Source organism: Sorex araneus, chromosome 3 (assembly GCF_027595985.1).
Source record: "Sorex araneus isolate mSorAra2 chromosome 3, mSorAra2.pri, whole genome shotgun sequence".
Classification (NCBI taxonomy): domain Eukaryota; kingdom Metazoa; phylum Chordata; class Mammalia; order Eulipotyphla; family Soricidae; genus Sorex; species Sorex araneus.
The window spans coordinates 225,914,973-225,930,976 of record NC_073304.1 but is presented as its reverse complement, the minus strand read 5'-3'; the positions used below and the strand labels follow the sequence as shown (position 1 = coordinate 225,930,976).

General features: G+C 52.8%; 3 protein-coding genes across 4 annotated transcripts in view; 1 reads left to right on the top strand and 2 right to left on the bottom strand.

Annotated features, from left to right (window-relative positions):
• Positions 1–2: 2 nt before the first annotated feature.
• On the bottom strand, positions 3–3,830 carry PSMC5 (proteasome 26S subunit, ATPase 5). Of its 2 annotated transcripts, none has more exons than XM_004617992.2 (12): positions 3,709–3,830; positions 3,239–3,310; positions 2,287–2,356; positions 1,939–2,036; positions 1,736–1,792; positions 1,431–1,661; positions 1,080–1,206; positions 789–979; positions 609–707; positions 381–491; positions 204–290; positions 3–105 (listed from the first exon to the last, which is right to left on the bottom strand). In XM_004617992.2, exons 1-12 carry the CDS (start codon positions 3,730–3,732, stop codon positions 52–54), a joined length of 1,221 nt encoding a protein of 406 aa, XP_004618049.1. In that variant the 5' UTR covers positions 3,733–3,830; the 3' UTR covers positions 3–51. The 2 variants fall into 2 exon arrangements, with proteins under 2 accessions (XP_004618049.1, XP_054989830.1); XM_055133855.1 differs by lacking the exon at positions 3,709–3,830 and adding an exon at positions 3,644–3,708.
• Positions 3,831–3,925: 95 nt separating this feature from the next.
• FTSJ3 (FtsJ RNA 2'-O-methyltransferase 3) lies at positions 3,926–12,511 on the top strand. Its single transcript, XM_004617993.3, has 20 exons — positions 3,926–4,327; positions 4,673–4,778; positions 5,056–5,102; positions 5,691–5,770; positions 6,131–6,230; positions 6,325–6,519; positions 7,428–7,543; positions 7,639–7,743; positions 7,826–7,926; positions 8,080–8,160; positions 8,250–8,393; positions 8,468–8,603; positions 9,851–10,032; positions 10,172–10,289; positions 10,365–10,612; positions 11,013–11,092; positions 11,173–11,272; positions 11,378–11,561; positions 11,639–11,733; positions 11,825–12,511. Exons 1-20 carry the CDS (start codon positions 4,261–4,263, stop codon positions 12,012–12,014), a joined length of 2,475 nt encoding a protein of 824 aa, XP_004618050.2. The 5' UTR covers positions 3,926–4,260; the 3' UTR covers positions 12,015–12,511.
• Positions 12,512–12,615: 104 nt separating this feature from the next.
• DDX42 (DEAD-box helicase 42) overlaps positions 12,616–16,004 on the bottom strand; it is a 46,254-nt gene continuing 42,865 nt past the window's right edge. The window contains exons 16-18 of the mRNA XM_055133852.1: positions 15,729–15,839; positions 14,783–14,884; positions 12,616–14,265 (exon numbers count right to left, since the gene is read on the bottom strand). Coding sequence (XP_054989827.1) covers positions 13,456–14,265; positions 14,783–14,884; positions 15,729–15,839 — 1,023 coding nt within the window. The 3' untranslated portion in view covers positions 12,616–13,455. The remainder of the gene's footprint in view (positions 14,266–14,782; positions 14,885–15,728; positions 15,840–16,004) is intronic.

The following is a 16,004-nucleotide window of genomic DNA, read 5'->3' as shown; positions in this document are numbered from 1 at the left end:
GCACTTGTCCCGCAAAGCTTTATTTGAGCGTGCCAACGGAGGACATGCACGTCACTTCCATAGCTTCTTGATGGACATGTTTTTCTCACTGTCCTTCTGCATGACCTGCAGGGAGACAGAATCAGGTTTGAAACCAGGGGGCACGAGCCCTGGCCCCGTAGCCCCGAACCCTGGACAAGCAGGTCCAGGCAGAGAGGCCCTACCTTGGCCACAGCCATCTCGAAGTCCTCCTGGGTGACGTGCACTCGCCGCTCCCGCAGCGCGTACATGCCCGCTTCTGTGCACACGCCCTGTGTGGGCAAAGGAAGCGCAGCTGTGGACAGGCTTTGAACCCAGGGCTTCCCGCCACCTCTGCCCCATGCCCCAGGCACTCCAATTACCTTCACTTCAGCCCCAGATGCTCCTGGCATAAGCTCTGCAATTTTCCTCAGGTTAATGCCCCGGGTCAGGTTCATTTTCCGAGAGTGAATTTTTAGAATGTCCAGGCGAGCCTGGAGATGAAGAGAAGGGCCTCAGACCCCACAATCTACCCGAGAGCCAGAGATGTTTTGCATTCAAAGCGCCTTGGTGCCACGGGCCCTCCCGCAGAAGCCCGCCCCATCACAAACCTCCTCATTGGGGGGTGGGAACTCGATCTTTCTGTCGATGCGGCCTGGGCGGAGCAGCGCCGAGTCCAGAATATCAATCCTATTAGTGGCCATGATCACCTGAGTGTAAGAACAGAGTGGCGTAGGCCAGGCCCGCCCGTGGCCTGTGCGCCCCCCATGGCCCACCAGGCGATACATTACCTTGATGTTCTTGGTGGCCTCAAAGCCGTCCAGCTGGTTGAGGAGCTCCAGCATGGTGCGCTGCACTTCACTGTCCCCCCCGGAGCCGCCCTCCAGCCGAGAGGAGCCGATGGAGTCGATTTCGTCCATAAAGATGATGGACGGCGCGTGTTCTCGGGCCATGACAAACAGCTCCCGCACCATTCTCGCTCCTGAGCAGTAGCCACACTAGTGTGAGGCGAATGCACCTCCTGCCACCCTCCCCTGCCCGCCCCCCTAACGTGGTTTCCATGCTGCTCGCCAGTCACCTACCTTCCCCAATGAACTTCTGCACCAACTCGGAGCCAGACACACGGATAAAGGTACAGTCTGTGTGATGAGCCACGGCACGGGCCAATAGCGTCTTCCCGGTGCCGGGGGGTCCGTAGAGCAGCACTCCCTGGGCAGAAACAAGGGCTCAGTCCCGTGCTTCAGTGGACATTTACAGGGCTCACTTGGTGCCAGGTCCCCATGCTAGACAGGAGGGCGCCCAAGATCACCAGCAGTTTTGCATTCAAAGCGCCCTGGAGCCACGAGCAGCTCTCTGCTAGCCGCTCTCTAGCAGGGCGAAGCAGGCTGCAGTCACCACACACCGGGCCCTCCCGCAGAAGCCCGGCTCCTCACCTTGGGCTGCGCGATGCCCAGCGCCTCGAAGAGCTCAGGATGCTTCACGGGCAGCTCGATCACCTCCTTAATCTCCTTGATTTGCTTGTCCAGTCCCCCGATCATCTCGTAGGTGGAGTCTGGCACCTTCTCCACCATCATCAAAGACACCAGAGGGTCTACCTTGTTTGGCAGGATCTTGTGCAGAGTGTAGCTGTCGTTTCTTAGGGCCACCCGGCAGTTGGGTGTCACCTGCGTGAAGGGAGAGCGTTTCAGGAAGTGCCGTGGGGACGGTCACTGCCAGCCTCTATCTCCTCTGCACTCACATCATTAATATCGATGTTCTTGTCCACATCCACCACGAACTTGCCCTCCGGATGTACCTAAAGAGACAAGAGATTGTGACTTCTCTGACAGTCACATCACCTACCCCACCCAGGAAGAACCGAGCTTCCTAACAACACTCGAGACTATCCTCACAAGTCTGCAAAGGGGTGGGAGTGTGGTCTCTGGGGTGGGCTGCCTGTACCTTCACCAGCACTTTCTTCTTATCCATGGCTCGGACGACTTCGCCCACGTAGGAGCCTTGTTCCTGCAGCAGCTGCAACTCTTCCCGCAACAGGCGAACTAGATGGGAAAGACAGAGGTCACCACGTCTGATGTCCCCTCCCTCACAAGTCAACTTGGGGCCCACACGCTAAGCCCTGTTTGAAAGCTCGAGTCCAAACTGTGTTTTAAGGAAGTGAAGGGGTTTGGCAGGGAGGCAAGGGAATATGTGGGGGCAGTATGAAGCACCACTCTGGCTGGATTTCAAAAAGTAATGAACTGAAGCCCACTTCAGGGAGATCTGAGCAGCCAGCCACAAAGTGCCGCTCACCTTTTGCATTGAGCTCATTTCTCTGTGCCTGCAGCCTCCGAAGGTTCTGGCTCTTATCATTCACAATCAGCTGCAGCGCATCAGACAAAAGAGAAAAGATCAGGGGTCAGATCTTGGTCAATACCGAGCCTAAGAGCCCTCCTGTCATATAAACTCCAAGAGATGCTCCAGGATCTATGACAGTCACCAAAAAAGACTTGAGAGTCCAGTGCTGGTCCAGGAAGAACAAACCCTAATGAAGAATCCTTGCAGCCAGCTCACTCCTGACAGGGCGGAACATACTACCATGGAAAGCTCGCTGAGGCAGAAGCGTGGTTTCTGTCTCACTGCTAGCAGCCAGGCACAGCTAAGGCGGGATATAACATCACTGACCCAGCCTCCTTTCCCAAGGCCAGTTACAACAACCGGAAGTGTTTCAGAAATGATAACTGAGCTGCAAATGCAGCTGAAATTCATAATATTCTCTTGTTTCCCTTCCCTTATTTTCTATGCTCCCTGCATCCTCTTTAGGTTGGAGCAGCATTCCTCAACGGGAGCCCATTTCAAGGGGAAAATGGCATCAATGGGGCTCTGGCGGGTGACCGGGGCGGGGGGCAGGGGCCGAGGTGGTGGGGCTGAGCACTGTCCCACACCAGCAGCTGTCCAGATGACTGACTCTTGGTTTTCCTTTCTACTCTGCCCCCATCATCTCCCCTGAATCTCAACGCCAGAGTTCGTCTTCTAGACCACAAATGAAAGGACCCAAAGAAACAATGAAGCAATTCCTGTAGCCGGAGCGAGAGTTCAACGCTGACCACCCAAAGGGCTGGGCGCGGGGTCACGGGCGCGTCATCGCCAGATACTTTGTATCTTTGGTTTCCTGCTTCCCCGGGCGCACGAGAGGACCACCCCCCCGGACTTTGGCACGGCGCCCCCCCACCCCCCACCCCCGAGCCCTGCAGCCCGCGCTCACCTGGAGCTCTTCGATCTTGGACAGGTAGTACTGGCGGAGACCGCTGCCTGCCTTCCCCTCCTCCAGCTCCATCTGAGGACAGTGTCCGTGAGGCACAGGCTGGCCACCAAGTCATCCCGGGCCGGCACGCGGGGCACGGACGCTGCCCACCCCCCGAAGCCCCTCGGGAGGCGCGAGGGCGCTTTGTGCCCCGGGCAGCACCATGCCGCGACCCCAGCGGCCGGCGGCGGCGACTCGCGGCCGGTCCTGCCCCTCCGCACCCCGGCGGGCACCGCACCCTCCTCTCCCGGCCGCGCAGGGCCCCGCCGGGGCGGCGCTGACACAGCAGATCCGGGCCCCGCCGGGCCCAGCCCACCCGCCGGCTCCCGCCTCCCCAGCCGACTCGTGCCCTCGCCGACTGCCCACCTCAGATCACGGCCGCTCCACCTCCAGTCCCGCTCCCCGCCGGCCCTCGCCGCCACCATCCATACCTGCTCTGGTCCGTCAAGCGCCATCTTCCCGCTTCAGCGGAGACCGCCGGCATTAGCCGCCAGGACGCGCAGGCGCAGTAACGCCGGCCTGAGGCCCCCGAGACCCGGGCAAAGAAGAGTTCCGGGTCAATGGGCGGGGTGTGTGGAGCGTCGGGAACCGGAGGCCATGATGGTGGGGGGGGGTGGGCGAGGGAAGGTCAGAAAATTCGGAGGAGGTCGAGGTCCTAGATAGTGTTTTCTAGAAACGCAGTTTTTATTTCAAGTGCTCCTCAGAGTTTCATTTTCTAAATGTATGTTCGCCGTATCGGCGGAGTATCGAGAAACGTTGAGGCCACGCCCAAAATGGCGGAAAACGGTGCGCCGGATCGTAAGCGACGCAAGCGGAAGCGGAAGTACGTTTTCTCTCTACACGTGCCTCTCCGAGTGTGGCGCTACCTGGCTGAGCCCACTTGGGTCTGTTAATGCGGTCGGGAGTCGAAAAGCTGGATCTAGTGCTCGGGAAAGCGAAGTTCCGTCTTCTTCTGTCTTCAGACTGAGTGACACCTCCCTGCCATGGGCAAGAAAGGCAAAGTCGGGAAGAGCCGACGGGACAAGTTCTATCACTTGGCGAAGGAGACGGGTGAGTGGTGTTCAGCGTCTCCGGGGAACACTGTTGCGCGGTTCGCCCGTCCTCCTGAGTACCCAGCTCCTCCGGCTCAGGACGGGCGGTGGGTTGTTAATTTAGCTTGGGGGCCACACCCGGCGATGCTCAGCGGTTACTCCTGACTCTGCACTCAGAAATTAACCCTGGCGATGCTCAGGGGCCCATATTATGGGGTGCCGGGGGATCGAGGCCGGGTTGGCCGCGTGCAAGGCAAACCCCCTACCCGCGACTATCTCATGGGTCCTGGGGTGGTGGGTTTTAGGATCTCAGCAGTCCCGCTTGGAAAAGCTTTCTCGGACTTACCTGTCTTGTCGTCTCCAGGTTACCGTTCCCGCTCTGCTTTCAAACTGATCCAGCTCAATCGCCGCTTTCAGTTCCTGCAGAAAGCCCGAGCCTTGCTGGACCTGTGTGCCGCGCCAGGAGGATGGTACGTGTCGGGCAGCACGGTCGCCCGGGAGGGCAACTTTTTATGTTCCAGAGTGACTTTGGGGGAGAGGGAATGCCCCTGCGTGTTGTCATTCCCCAGAACATAGTCTGTCGGGAGCTCAGTGGTTTCCTTTCATGGCTGTAGGGAAAGGGCTTGAGATGTGTGTGACCGCTGTGCCATGGTCATTGCACTTGACAGGTGTTCCTGATGCCAGCACAGGGGCATGCTGGAAGGCCGGCTGTGTGCAGGTTGTGTATTTGTCGATCCTTCTTTGTAGGTTGCAGGTGGCTGCCAAATTCATGCCCGTGTCCAGTCTCATTGTGGGTGAGTGAGAAGTGATTCTCTGTATATTGGTGGGCGGAAATATCCAGGGATTTTAACAATACTTTGGGGTTTTTTTGGTTGTTGTTGTTTTGGGCCACACCTGGTGACGCTGAGAGCTCTACTCAGAGATCCATCCTGGTGAGGGTCAGGGGACCAGATCCTTACAGAGGATCAAACCTAGGTTGGCCTACCCCCCGTGCTGTGTCTCCAGCTCTTGTTCTTTCTTTTTAATTGCAGCAGTTTATGCTAGTTTGGTTTGGTTTTGGTTGATTTGGTGTTTTGGCCACACTCAGTGGTGATCAGGGGCTATTCCTGGCTCTGCTCAGGAGTGAGCCCTGGTAGTCCTCAGGGGATCATATCGATGCATCCAAAAGATGCAAGGCAAATGCCTTAACCCCTGTACTCCCTATGTTGCAGGTTGGGTTTCTGTTTTGTTTTGTTTTTGGGACTGTGGTGTGCTGGGGATGGAGGACAGGAGCTCACACATCCTCAGCCACACCCTCACACCCTCTGTTCTGCCTTTGCCTCCTCCCTGTCTGAAGCAGGATATGAAGTTCTCTGGTTTGATTTTTTTTTTTTCCCCCTCAGGTGTGGACCTGGTTCCAATTAAGCCCCTTCCCAATGTGGTGACCCTCCAGGAAGACATCACCACAGAACGCTGTAAGCAGGTAACTGGTGCCTCTCTGCCCCTCCCCATTCAGACATCCGTGCCCTCTTCTGTTTGCCCACGTTTCCTCTTCGCCATACCTTGAGCAACATCTGCCCAGTGCCCATGACTGATCCTTGATGTTCTCTGTTCACACTAGCTTTTACTGAGGAAAGAGGGGTCTGGAGATCTTCAGTCCCCAACCATGAACTTTGTAGTTGCCTGTACGCTTCAACAAAACAGAAGTGTTTTGTTGGGCCTCAGGGATTTGGCTCAGAATGGACCCTCCGCAGCTGACTGGGTAGATAGGCACCTGAGCCGGGGTTTCTGCTCCTCATCCTGCTTCGGTTTCCCGCGCTGTAATCCTCCTCCTCCTCCACAGGCCCTGCGGAAGGAGCTGAAGACCTGGAAGGTTGATGTCGTGCTCAATGACGGGGCTCCCAATGTGGGGGCGAGCTGGGCTCACGATGCTTACTCTCAGGGTACCAGCAGTGGCGGGCTTGGAGCTGAGGGTAGCGGAGGGGGCACATTGTCCCAGGCTGCAGAGCCCTGAGACGCGCTGGCTCTTGTCCACAGCCCACCTGACGCTGATGGCTCTGCGTCTGGCTTGTGAGTTTCTGGCCCGCGGTGGCAGCTTCATCACCAAGGTCTTTCGCTCACGTGACTACCAGCCCTTGCTGTGGATCTTCCAGCAGCTGTTCCACCGAGTCCAGGCCACCAAGCCCCAAGCCTCCCGCCACGAGTCTGCAGAGATCTTTGTTGTCTGCCAGGGTAAGCCTCACTTCTCTTTTCTATTGTTTTTCTTTTTGGGTCACACCCAGCGATGCTCAGGGGTTACTCCTGACTGCACTCAGGAATCACTCATGGCAGTGCTGGGGGAACCATATGGGATGTCAGGGATCGAACCCCGGTAGGCTGCATGCAAGGCAAACGCCCTACCATTGTTGTATCACTTCAGCCTAGTTATCTTTTATTAGAAAATTGTTTTTTTTTTGTTTGTTTGTTTTTTTGTTTTTTGTGTCACACCTGGCGATGCCCAGGGGTTACTCCTGGCTCTTCACTCAGGATTTACCCCTGGCGGTGCTCAGGGGACCATATGGGATGCTGGGATTAGAACCTGGGTCGGCCGCGTGTAAGGCAAACGCCCTACCCGCTGTGCTATCACTCCAGCCCCAGAAAATTGTTTTTTTGCTTTTTGGGTCACACCTGGCGATGCAGGGATCACTCCTGGCTCTGCACTCAGGAATTACCCCTGGCGGCGCTTGGGGGACCATATGGGATGCTGGGAATCAAACCTAGGTCGGCCGCGTGCAAGGCAAATGCCCTACCCACTGTGCTATCATTCCAGCCCTTAGAAAATTTTTTCATTAAATTTTTAACTTAAAGTTCTCCCAAGCAGTGTTCAGGGGTCTTAGGGCAGCTCATAGCGATTCTTGCTTAACCCAGCAAGGTCAGTGCAAGAGCTCTGAGGTGCTGGGGATGACCTAGGTCACCTCAGCAATGCTTTGGGGCATCCAAGTGCTATACCTGGTGCTGCTCGGGGGACCGTGTGTTGAGGACTGAATGGGGTGAACGGTATGCAATGCATCTGCCTTCCGCCCTCATCCCCTTGTGCCCTCCTTTCTCTTGAGACTCTCTCCCGAATGCAAAAACTCACTTTCTTCTGTACCGTGTCATAGGATTCCTGGCTCCAGACAAGGTGGACAGTAAGTTTTTTGACCCCAAGTTTGCTTTCAAGGAGGTTGAAGTGCAGGCCAAGACGGTTACTGAGTTGGTGACTAAGAAGAAGCCAAAGGTATGTCTATGGGATGTCCCGGAACGCTGAGGCGTTTGGGCTGATGTCCTACAGGATGCCCCTGAGGAGACCTCATTTTTGTTTCCTTTCACCAGGCTGAAGGCTACGCTGAGGGCGACCTCACTCTCTATCATCGTGTCTCAGTCACCGACTTCCTGCGAGCCGCCAACCCCGTTGACTTCCTCTCCAAAGCCAGTGAGGTGAGTCCTCAGACTTGGGGACGTCGGGAGCGGGAGCCCCGGGAACATGGCCTGAGACTCTCCTCTCCCTTCTCCCACACAGATCTCGCTGGATGATGAAGAGTTGGCCCAGCACCCCGCCACCACTGAGGACATCCGCGCCTGCTGTCAGGACATCAAAGTGTTGGGGCGCAAGGAACTGAGGTGTGCAGAAGGCTCTGGTGTTGGGTTTGAGCTTTAGAATGCAGCTCTGAAATCTGGGGCGTGAGCCTAAACGGGCACACCTCAACGGGAGGGAGCTGCCAACGCCAGTAACGGGTACTTCTGGAACGCCAGTAACGGGTACTTCTGGGACAGGTCCCTGCTGAATTGGAGAACCAAGCTCCGGCGGTACATGGCCAAGAAGTTGAAGGAACAAGCCAAGGCCCTGGACATTAGGTGAGGAGGGACCTAAACCAGGGTGGGTGTGGCCTGGACAAGGTGAGAAGCATCTGGGCGATAAAACGCTTCGGACGGTTTCCGAACAGCCTGAGCTCGGGAGAGGAAGAGGAAGATGACAACGAGGAGACCACGGCCTCCACAAGGCAGCCCTCTCAGGAGGAGGAGGAGGAGGAGCAGCTGAACCAGACCCTGGCTGAGATGAAGGCCCAGGAGTTGGCAGAGTTAAAGAGGTGCGAGGAGAAGGGAGCGTGGGGAGGGGCTTGTCAGGGCCGGGCAGGCATCATGCCTTGACTCAACCCCTCAGGAAGAAAAAGAAGCTGCTGCGTGAGCAGAGGAAGCAGCGCGAGCGGGTGGAGCTGAAGATGGATCTGCCCGGCGTCTCCATCGCGGACGAGGGGGAGACGGGCATGTTTTCCCTGCGCACCATCCAGGGGCACCAGGTGAGGTGGGTTGCTCTCGTGGGTGGGTGATGGGTGGCTTTCTTACGTGTGCTCAGCGATCGTGGCTGTGGTTGCTGTCTTCACCTGTGAAATGACTGGGTAAAGGGAAGCAGTTGGGGTGTACCTCAGATAGAAATCCAGCAGAAGATTGGTGTGGGATGTCGCATTGTTCTGTGTAGCTAGAATGCCAGGCTGGGGCTGCCTGGATGCAGCGGGGTACCTGGTTACCAGAGGAAGGCTTCCCTCAGGGAAACCGTGTTCTTCAGCTCCTCACGCTGAGTGAGCAGATTGCACAGTGAGTGGCGCTTCTTGCTGAATACTGGGGAGCTGAGGGCGTGGGATCGCCATAGTGGCTAGTAGGCAGACCATGGAGCATGGTAGTCCTAGAGTCAGGACTCCACATTCATTCTTAGCCCGTTTCCTCGTGTCCAGAACAATACCCAGAGGAATACCCTTTGCAGGCAGGAGCCCTGGGTTTGGTCCGTGACACCACGGTGATCCCTGGGTGTGGCCCCTCACACCAAAATGAATGAATAACCAAATGAATGAACAGCAAAACCTACCTGCTTCAATTTTTGTGAGGAATAAAAATAAAGATGGTAAAATCACAAGTATATGATAGAGCATTGAAATAATAATTAGGTGTCACAAACAGATTTGGAGATTGTCCTGCTGACTTATAATAACCTTTCTGTTATATGCATATCTGGGCCCCTTTATTCAGTAGCAGCAGAATTAGTAGACTTTATCATCTCTGGAAGGCGATGAGGAACCCTCTGAGAACAGGTTTTTTTTTTTTTTTTTGCTTGCTTTTTGGGTCACACCCGGCAATGCACAGGGGTCATTCCTGGCTCAATCACTTAGGAATTACCCCTGGCGGTGCTCAGGGGACCATACGGGATGCTGGGATTCAAACCTGGGTCGGCCGCGTGCAAGGCAAATGCCCTACCTGCTGTGCTATCACTCCAGCCCCGAGAACAGGTTTTAAAGAAAAGCCAATGTTGTTGAGTGTCTTATGATCTGACACCGTGGCTCCGGGACGTGTTTCAGTTTTTCTGCTGTCACTAATGACAAGGCTGCCAGTGAATGGGATGTTTAAACAGCCCCGTCCCTTCCCAGCTTGTAAAGGGAGAAGGAACCTTCTTGCCACAGTATATTTCCTGGTATTGTTTCAGACAATAAAAGACCCGGGAAAAAAGCATGGTCCTCGAGAGTACCCTTGACCTGTTTCTCGGTTGTTATTCCAGTTATTCGAGAAGGTAACTCAAGGGGACATGAGTGCTGCGGACACGTTTCTGTCCGATCTCCCGGGAGATGACATCTATGTATCAGATGCCGAGGACGACGATGACACGTCTCTGGATAGTGATCTGGACCCAGAAGAGCTGGCAGGAGTAAGAAGACCTCCGAGCCCAAGGAGCCAAAAGCGGTAAGAAGGTGGGGGTGCAAGGTGGGTTGCTGGAGGGAATGGCGACACCCTAGGCCCGGACTGGAACAGTGGGCGCAGGTGGTCCCAGAGGCTAGGCAGAGTATGTTCTCTGGGCACTGATCTGCCACCTTGGGGTTAGTGTACAGTTTGCGGAAACAGAAGATAAGACAGAGGAGGAAGAAGAAAATCCACTCCTGGTACCACTGGAGGAAAAGGCCGTATTGCAGGAAGAACAGGCCAGTCTGTGGTTTTCAAAGGTAGGAGGCGGGGGCCCGGGACAGGAGGGGCCTTGCTGTGCGGGGAGAAGGGTGGCTGAGATTCCTCTCCCGCAGGACGGCTTCATCGGGATGGAGGATGATGCTGATGAAGCTCTGGAGATCAGCCAGGCGCAGCTGCTGAATGAGAGTCGCAGGAAGGGGCAGCCGCAGCCTCCGCCTCCACCACCTTCCCGTGTGAAATCGCAACCTCCTGTGTGCCCTGATAAGGCCCCTCAGGGGGCAGAAGCTCCCGGTGACTCCGGAGAGAAAGAAGCAGACAGCAGCTCCGACGGGGATAGCAGTAGCAGTGAGGACGAAGTGCGGTGAGTGGTTGCTGCTGACGCCAGGATGAAGCAGCAGCGCGGGGTTCCGAACCATTTCTGGGAGCTGAGTGTTCACGTGTGGCTGCCGTGGGTAGGAAGTTGTATTCAGACACCACCAGTTAGGCTGGAGAAGGGGACTGGCGTTAAGGTGTGAGCCTTGCCTGTGACTAACCGAGGTTTGAGCCCCAGCACTGCACACTGCCCCTGGCAGGAGGGACCCCAGAGCACGGCCAGAAGCCAGCCCTGAGCACTTGAGCGTGGTCCAAAAACAACAGAAAATTGGCTCAGGATATTGGTGTCAGTTCAGTCTGGGGTTTCCAGTGAACTGGGTTGTTTTAAAGACGGGCCCCACATGGGTCTGAGTGTAGAGATCAGTTCACTGACACCGCCTCTTCTACAGGCAGGAACCACCGCGCGCCAAGAAGCGAGGCCGTGTGCCTGCTGACGATGGGTTTGAGGTAGTGCCGATCGAGGATCCAGGTGAGCGCTGAGCCTAGCGGAGTGGATGGAGGAAGCTTCAGTGTCAGGAGCTGAGTTTTGGTTTTTGTCCTTCCCTCCAGTGAAGTACCGGATACTGGACCCCGAAGGTCTGGCTCTGGGTGCTGTTATTGCATCATCCAAAAAGGCCAAGAGAGACCTCATAGATAACTCCTTCAGCAGGTAAGGGGCCAGAGAGCCATGAGAAGTGGCCCAGGATGGGGGGCTTGGGGAGTGGATTTCTTAAAGCCTGGACTAGTCATCAGGGCCTGTGTCTTCTCTACCTAGATACACATTTAATGAGGAAGAAGAGGAGCTTCCAGAATGGTTTGTACAGGAGGAAAAGCAGCACAGGATACGGCAGTTGCCTGTTGATAAAAAGGAGGTGGAGCATTACCGCAAGCGCTGGCGGGAAATCAATGCACGTCCCATCAAGAAAGTGGCCGAGGCAAAGGCCAGAAAGAAACGGAGGGTAAATAGAGGGAAGGCTGAGATTAGGGCGGTGGGGTGGGGTCAAGGCAGAGGTTAACCTGACTGAGGTCTCTGCAGATGCTGAAGAAGCTGGAGCAAACCAAGAAGAAGGCAGAAGCTGTGGTGAACACTGTGGACATCTCTGAGCGAGAGAAAGTGGCACAGCTCCGAAGGTAGTGGGGGATGGGAGGGTCACCCAGAGGCACATGGAATTTGAAAGGGTGGCAGGAAGCCGCTAACCCCCTTTCTTCTATCCATCTATAGTCTCTACAAGAAGGCTGGACTTAAGGAGAAACGCCAAGTCACCTATGTTGTGGCCAAAAAAGGTGTGGGCCGCAAAGTACGGCGGCCAGCTGGAGTTAGAGGTCATTTCAAGGTGGTGGATTCAAGGATGAAGAAGGACCAAAGAGCACAGCAACGGAAAGAACAAAAGAAAAAACACAGGCGGAAATGAGCAGCACTGCTGGGGCCTCTGAGGATTTGATCATGCTTAAACCGACCCTTTGAATGCTTTGCATGTGTCGGAGGTGATGGGCAAGCTAGAGTTCTTGTGGTGGTCCCGAGTGGCAGGGGAAATCCTCTTATCTGGAGGCAGGTCCATTAGGCACAACTGAGCTATCTTCTCAGGCCTAACAGGGCTGCTTAAACTTTTCCAGTTACCTGAGAAATGCTGCCCAGGTGTGACACACCTAAGATTTGTCACATTTGATTTTTATTTTTGATCATTGTGCATTCAGTAATCATTTATGGTTGCTAAGATTTCCCCCAGTTAGGGTCCAAATCCACAATTTAATAAGCCCTTCTGTGAGAATGTGGGGTACTGTATGACAAAGTAGGGGGAAGGTCAAGCACCCGAGTGGCATTTACTGGATATATTTTGAGGCAAATGGACGTCAAGCCTTTTCCCCATCCGCTTTGTTATTACGTGAATAAAATAAGGGTGATATTTTCTTTATGGGAGCTTAAATGCCAACTCACAGAACATTAGAGCATTACATTATGTAGTATACTATTAACAATTCATATTTAACTGTGTGAAGAGAAATGACAAACAATCCACAGGTCCCAGTGGTAAAACATTTACTAGAGCAAGCAGAAAGGAATGCACATCTTAAAGAAACCTTCACAAAGTCACAAATTCAAAGTATGTATATTCTTTTCCTTTATAAACAAGATAGAACAAAAATCATCAGCAAAAGGTTTTTCTACCGTCGTGGCAAGTTAAAAAAAAAATACAATGAAATAGAAGACACTTAAAAAGCTGCTGTTGGGTCTTGTTTTTAACATTAGCGAGCACTTTAGAACTGGAACAATCCTAGAATTGTTCCCAGGATTATTTTTTTTTCCCCCTTCAAAAGGCTCTGGGTCTTGCAGGTGCTACTTCCCATCTCAGCTGGAGAGAGCACCTGAGTGATGAGTCCATTTAGGATGAAGCAACTTCCCTTTACTGCAATGTCGTTAACACCTCAACAGACTGGATTTGCAGAAATCAACTCCTAAAAAAGGGACTGTCTCGCCACACAGCTAAGATTTTTAATCTGTGGTTGTTTATAAGGTGACATTTTAGTAAAAAATATATGCTACATAAAATATAAACCTAGAGTGAGTTTTGTCACAAGGCCCCTTTCTTTCAGGGTATCCTCAATTGACCTTAACTCACCCAGAACCCAAAGAAGTTTTCCAGCTCTCAATGTTTCCAAGGACCAAGCAGCTTCCCAAAAAAACATCTGGAACATGATCCAGATGGAAGGGTCAGGCTCCAGGCGCCAGCTAGCCACTAAGGGCAGAGGGCCTTATACCTCAGGCCCCAGCTCAGCCCTGAGACACCTAATTACCAAAAATCTCTCTTAAAATAAAACAAAAGACAATTGTTTTCACCCTTTAGCACATATCCTCTAACTGTCCCATCGGCTTTTCTTGCGTTTGGGGGGCTCAGGGACAGCAAAGACATCAGCTGTCTTATCTGGCTTGCTGTCCGTCTTGTCCATCTTGCTGCTGTCCACCTTGGGGTCCATCTTGCTCTCACGATTACAGCCTTCTTTCCTGCTTTCACCATTCCGACCATCATTTGTATTTCTGCTTTCCCCATGTCGGCCTCCGCCTCCGCCTCCTCCTCCTCCTCCTCCTCCTCCTCCACCTCCACCACCACCTCCACCTCCACCTCCACCTCCAACACCAACACCAACACCTCCACTGCCTCCTCCTCCTCCTCCTCCTCCTCCTCCTCCGTGCCTGTTCTCCCCATGTCGATGGCTATCAGTGTGACGGCTGCTTTCTGGGTATCGGTATCCATCTCCATGGCGACCACCATCTCCATGACGTGGACTGTCACCATGCCGATTGCCACTCTCTCCATGACCATGACGATTGCCACCCCGGTTCTCAGTGTATCGCTCTCGTTTCCCATTGCCACCCCCGATCCCTTCTCGGCTGGTAGTCCCCGAAGCTGTGTTGTTGATGCCCTGGGCTCCAGGAGAAGGGTAGGTGACTGGAGCACTGCTGAGGTTCCCGGAATTGCCAAAACTTGGGATGCCCTTGGTGGCACTGGCAACAGGGCTGTCAGGACTATTATGGCCTTGCTGGGTAGAATTAGTTGGAACAGAATTCAAGCTCCCTGCACTAGTCCATCCACTTGCCCCAGCAGCTGAGCTTCCAGCCTTCTGGTTGCTTAAGCTGGCAGCAACAAAGTGACTCTTGTACTGTGACTGAAAGAGAAAAAGAGTCAAGTAAGACAGTTTAAGAAACGTGGTTTCTTGGCACCATTCTCTACTAATAAAAAGCAGAATCTTGGTACCTAACTACCTTCAGTCTGCAAACCTTAAAAGTGTATAAAGTCAGGCTGGCTAGTTAACTGGATTCTAGCAATGTTAACTCATGGAACATGCATGCACAGAGATGGACCTAACATTCAAAAAGATATGTAATCAAACTCTGAAAAGAGGTCAATTATCTCATCTAGATTACAATACCCTTAAAGGTGGGGAACATTCTAGATTGCTTAGGCCAAGAGACCGTATTACTAATCCTAATGGACCCAGACTGAGGTGAATGAACATTACACCTGTAGGTTTTAGCTTATATTCAAAATCCAAGCAGTGACAAGGCCCTAAATCCAGCATCAAATTATTAGGCCCAGCTACTATGTTAAGTACGATAAAGTGCCCCCTCATCATTGCCCAAGAGTTATTACTGAAAGCCCTCAGCTAAATGCTTGTGTCATACCTGGAAAGCTGCTTTCATCGCTGTCAGTCGATCTCCCATGGCTCCTGAGGAGGGCTTGTAAGCCTCATAGTTGCTCATGACGTTGTTGTTACTGCCTCGGTCCTAAAATTAAAAACAAAAGACAAAAATAGCCATGAAGAAAGAATAAGTAGGAAAGTCAACTGTCACAGACCAGTTCGATTTACCCAAAGGTGAAATGGAACCTGGTTATTTTTAGATGTTAAAATGATCACAAAGCAGTCTATCATCTGCCTAACTGCTCGGGCTCTTAGGAGTCTAAGTTTCAGTGTGAACTTTGGACGCCAAGATTTTCCATCTGTATGTACTCTCACTGGGAGTAGTGAAGAGTGATGGCCTAGAAAGACTCTGGCACATGTCACACAGTATTAGACTCTGCATTAGTCCTGCATCATCTCTACTGTAATGTGGGAACATACACTTGATCATGATGCCAAGATAAGCATCCTCTGGCAATGTCTTCCTTAGCAGTAGGCTATAAGGACCATTAGAGAATTGATGCTAATTTTGACTGCTTTTTCAACATGCATAGTAAGCTAAGTATGTGTTACATAGGTGTTTCTTTAGCAAGAAGTCACAATCAGCACATATGTCACCCACATCTCCCGTCCTGAGATGTATACTTTCATGCTTTCGTGTCTAATGTGTAGGGGCTCTCTCCGCCCTTAGAGAAGCCTGCATTTTTCTTGAGTGCATTACTTTCTCTTCAACCTCTCCTCCCCCATCTCATTGCTACACCTTCAAGCCCTCCAAATAAAATCTGTTTTGCTTAAAAAAAAAAAAAAAAGTCACAATCATTGCCAGTTAGTAACGGTAATAATTCAAATCAAATTGAACACAAAATCCCTCCTTTTCTTTGGCAGGGAACAGGAGTCCCATACACAATCCAGGACTCAGCCCTAAGATCACTTGTGTATTCTCTACTCACCGTGTTCTCAGAGCCTAGGCCAGGCCTCTCCCTGTAGCCTAGGCCACCTCCACCAATGTTAAGCTTTTTGCCTTTCCCTCCTTTGAAGCGGGATTTCCGAAACCAGGCATTCTGAATAAAACACAATAAAAACGTAAGCCAGGGGAAGAAAAGGCAGGCAGAGGAAAAGAATGAGATCAAAGAGAAAATGATTAAAAATGTACTATGCAAAGTGGAAACTTCACAGAAACAACAGATTTGCTTCTTTTGGTAACTGACGAGATGCAAAATTTTGAT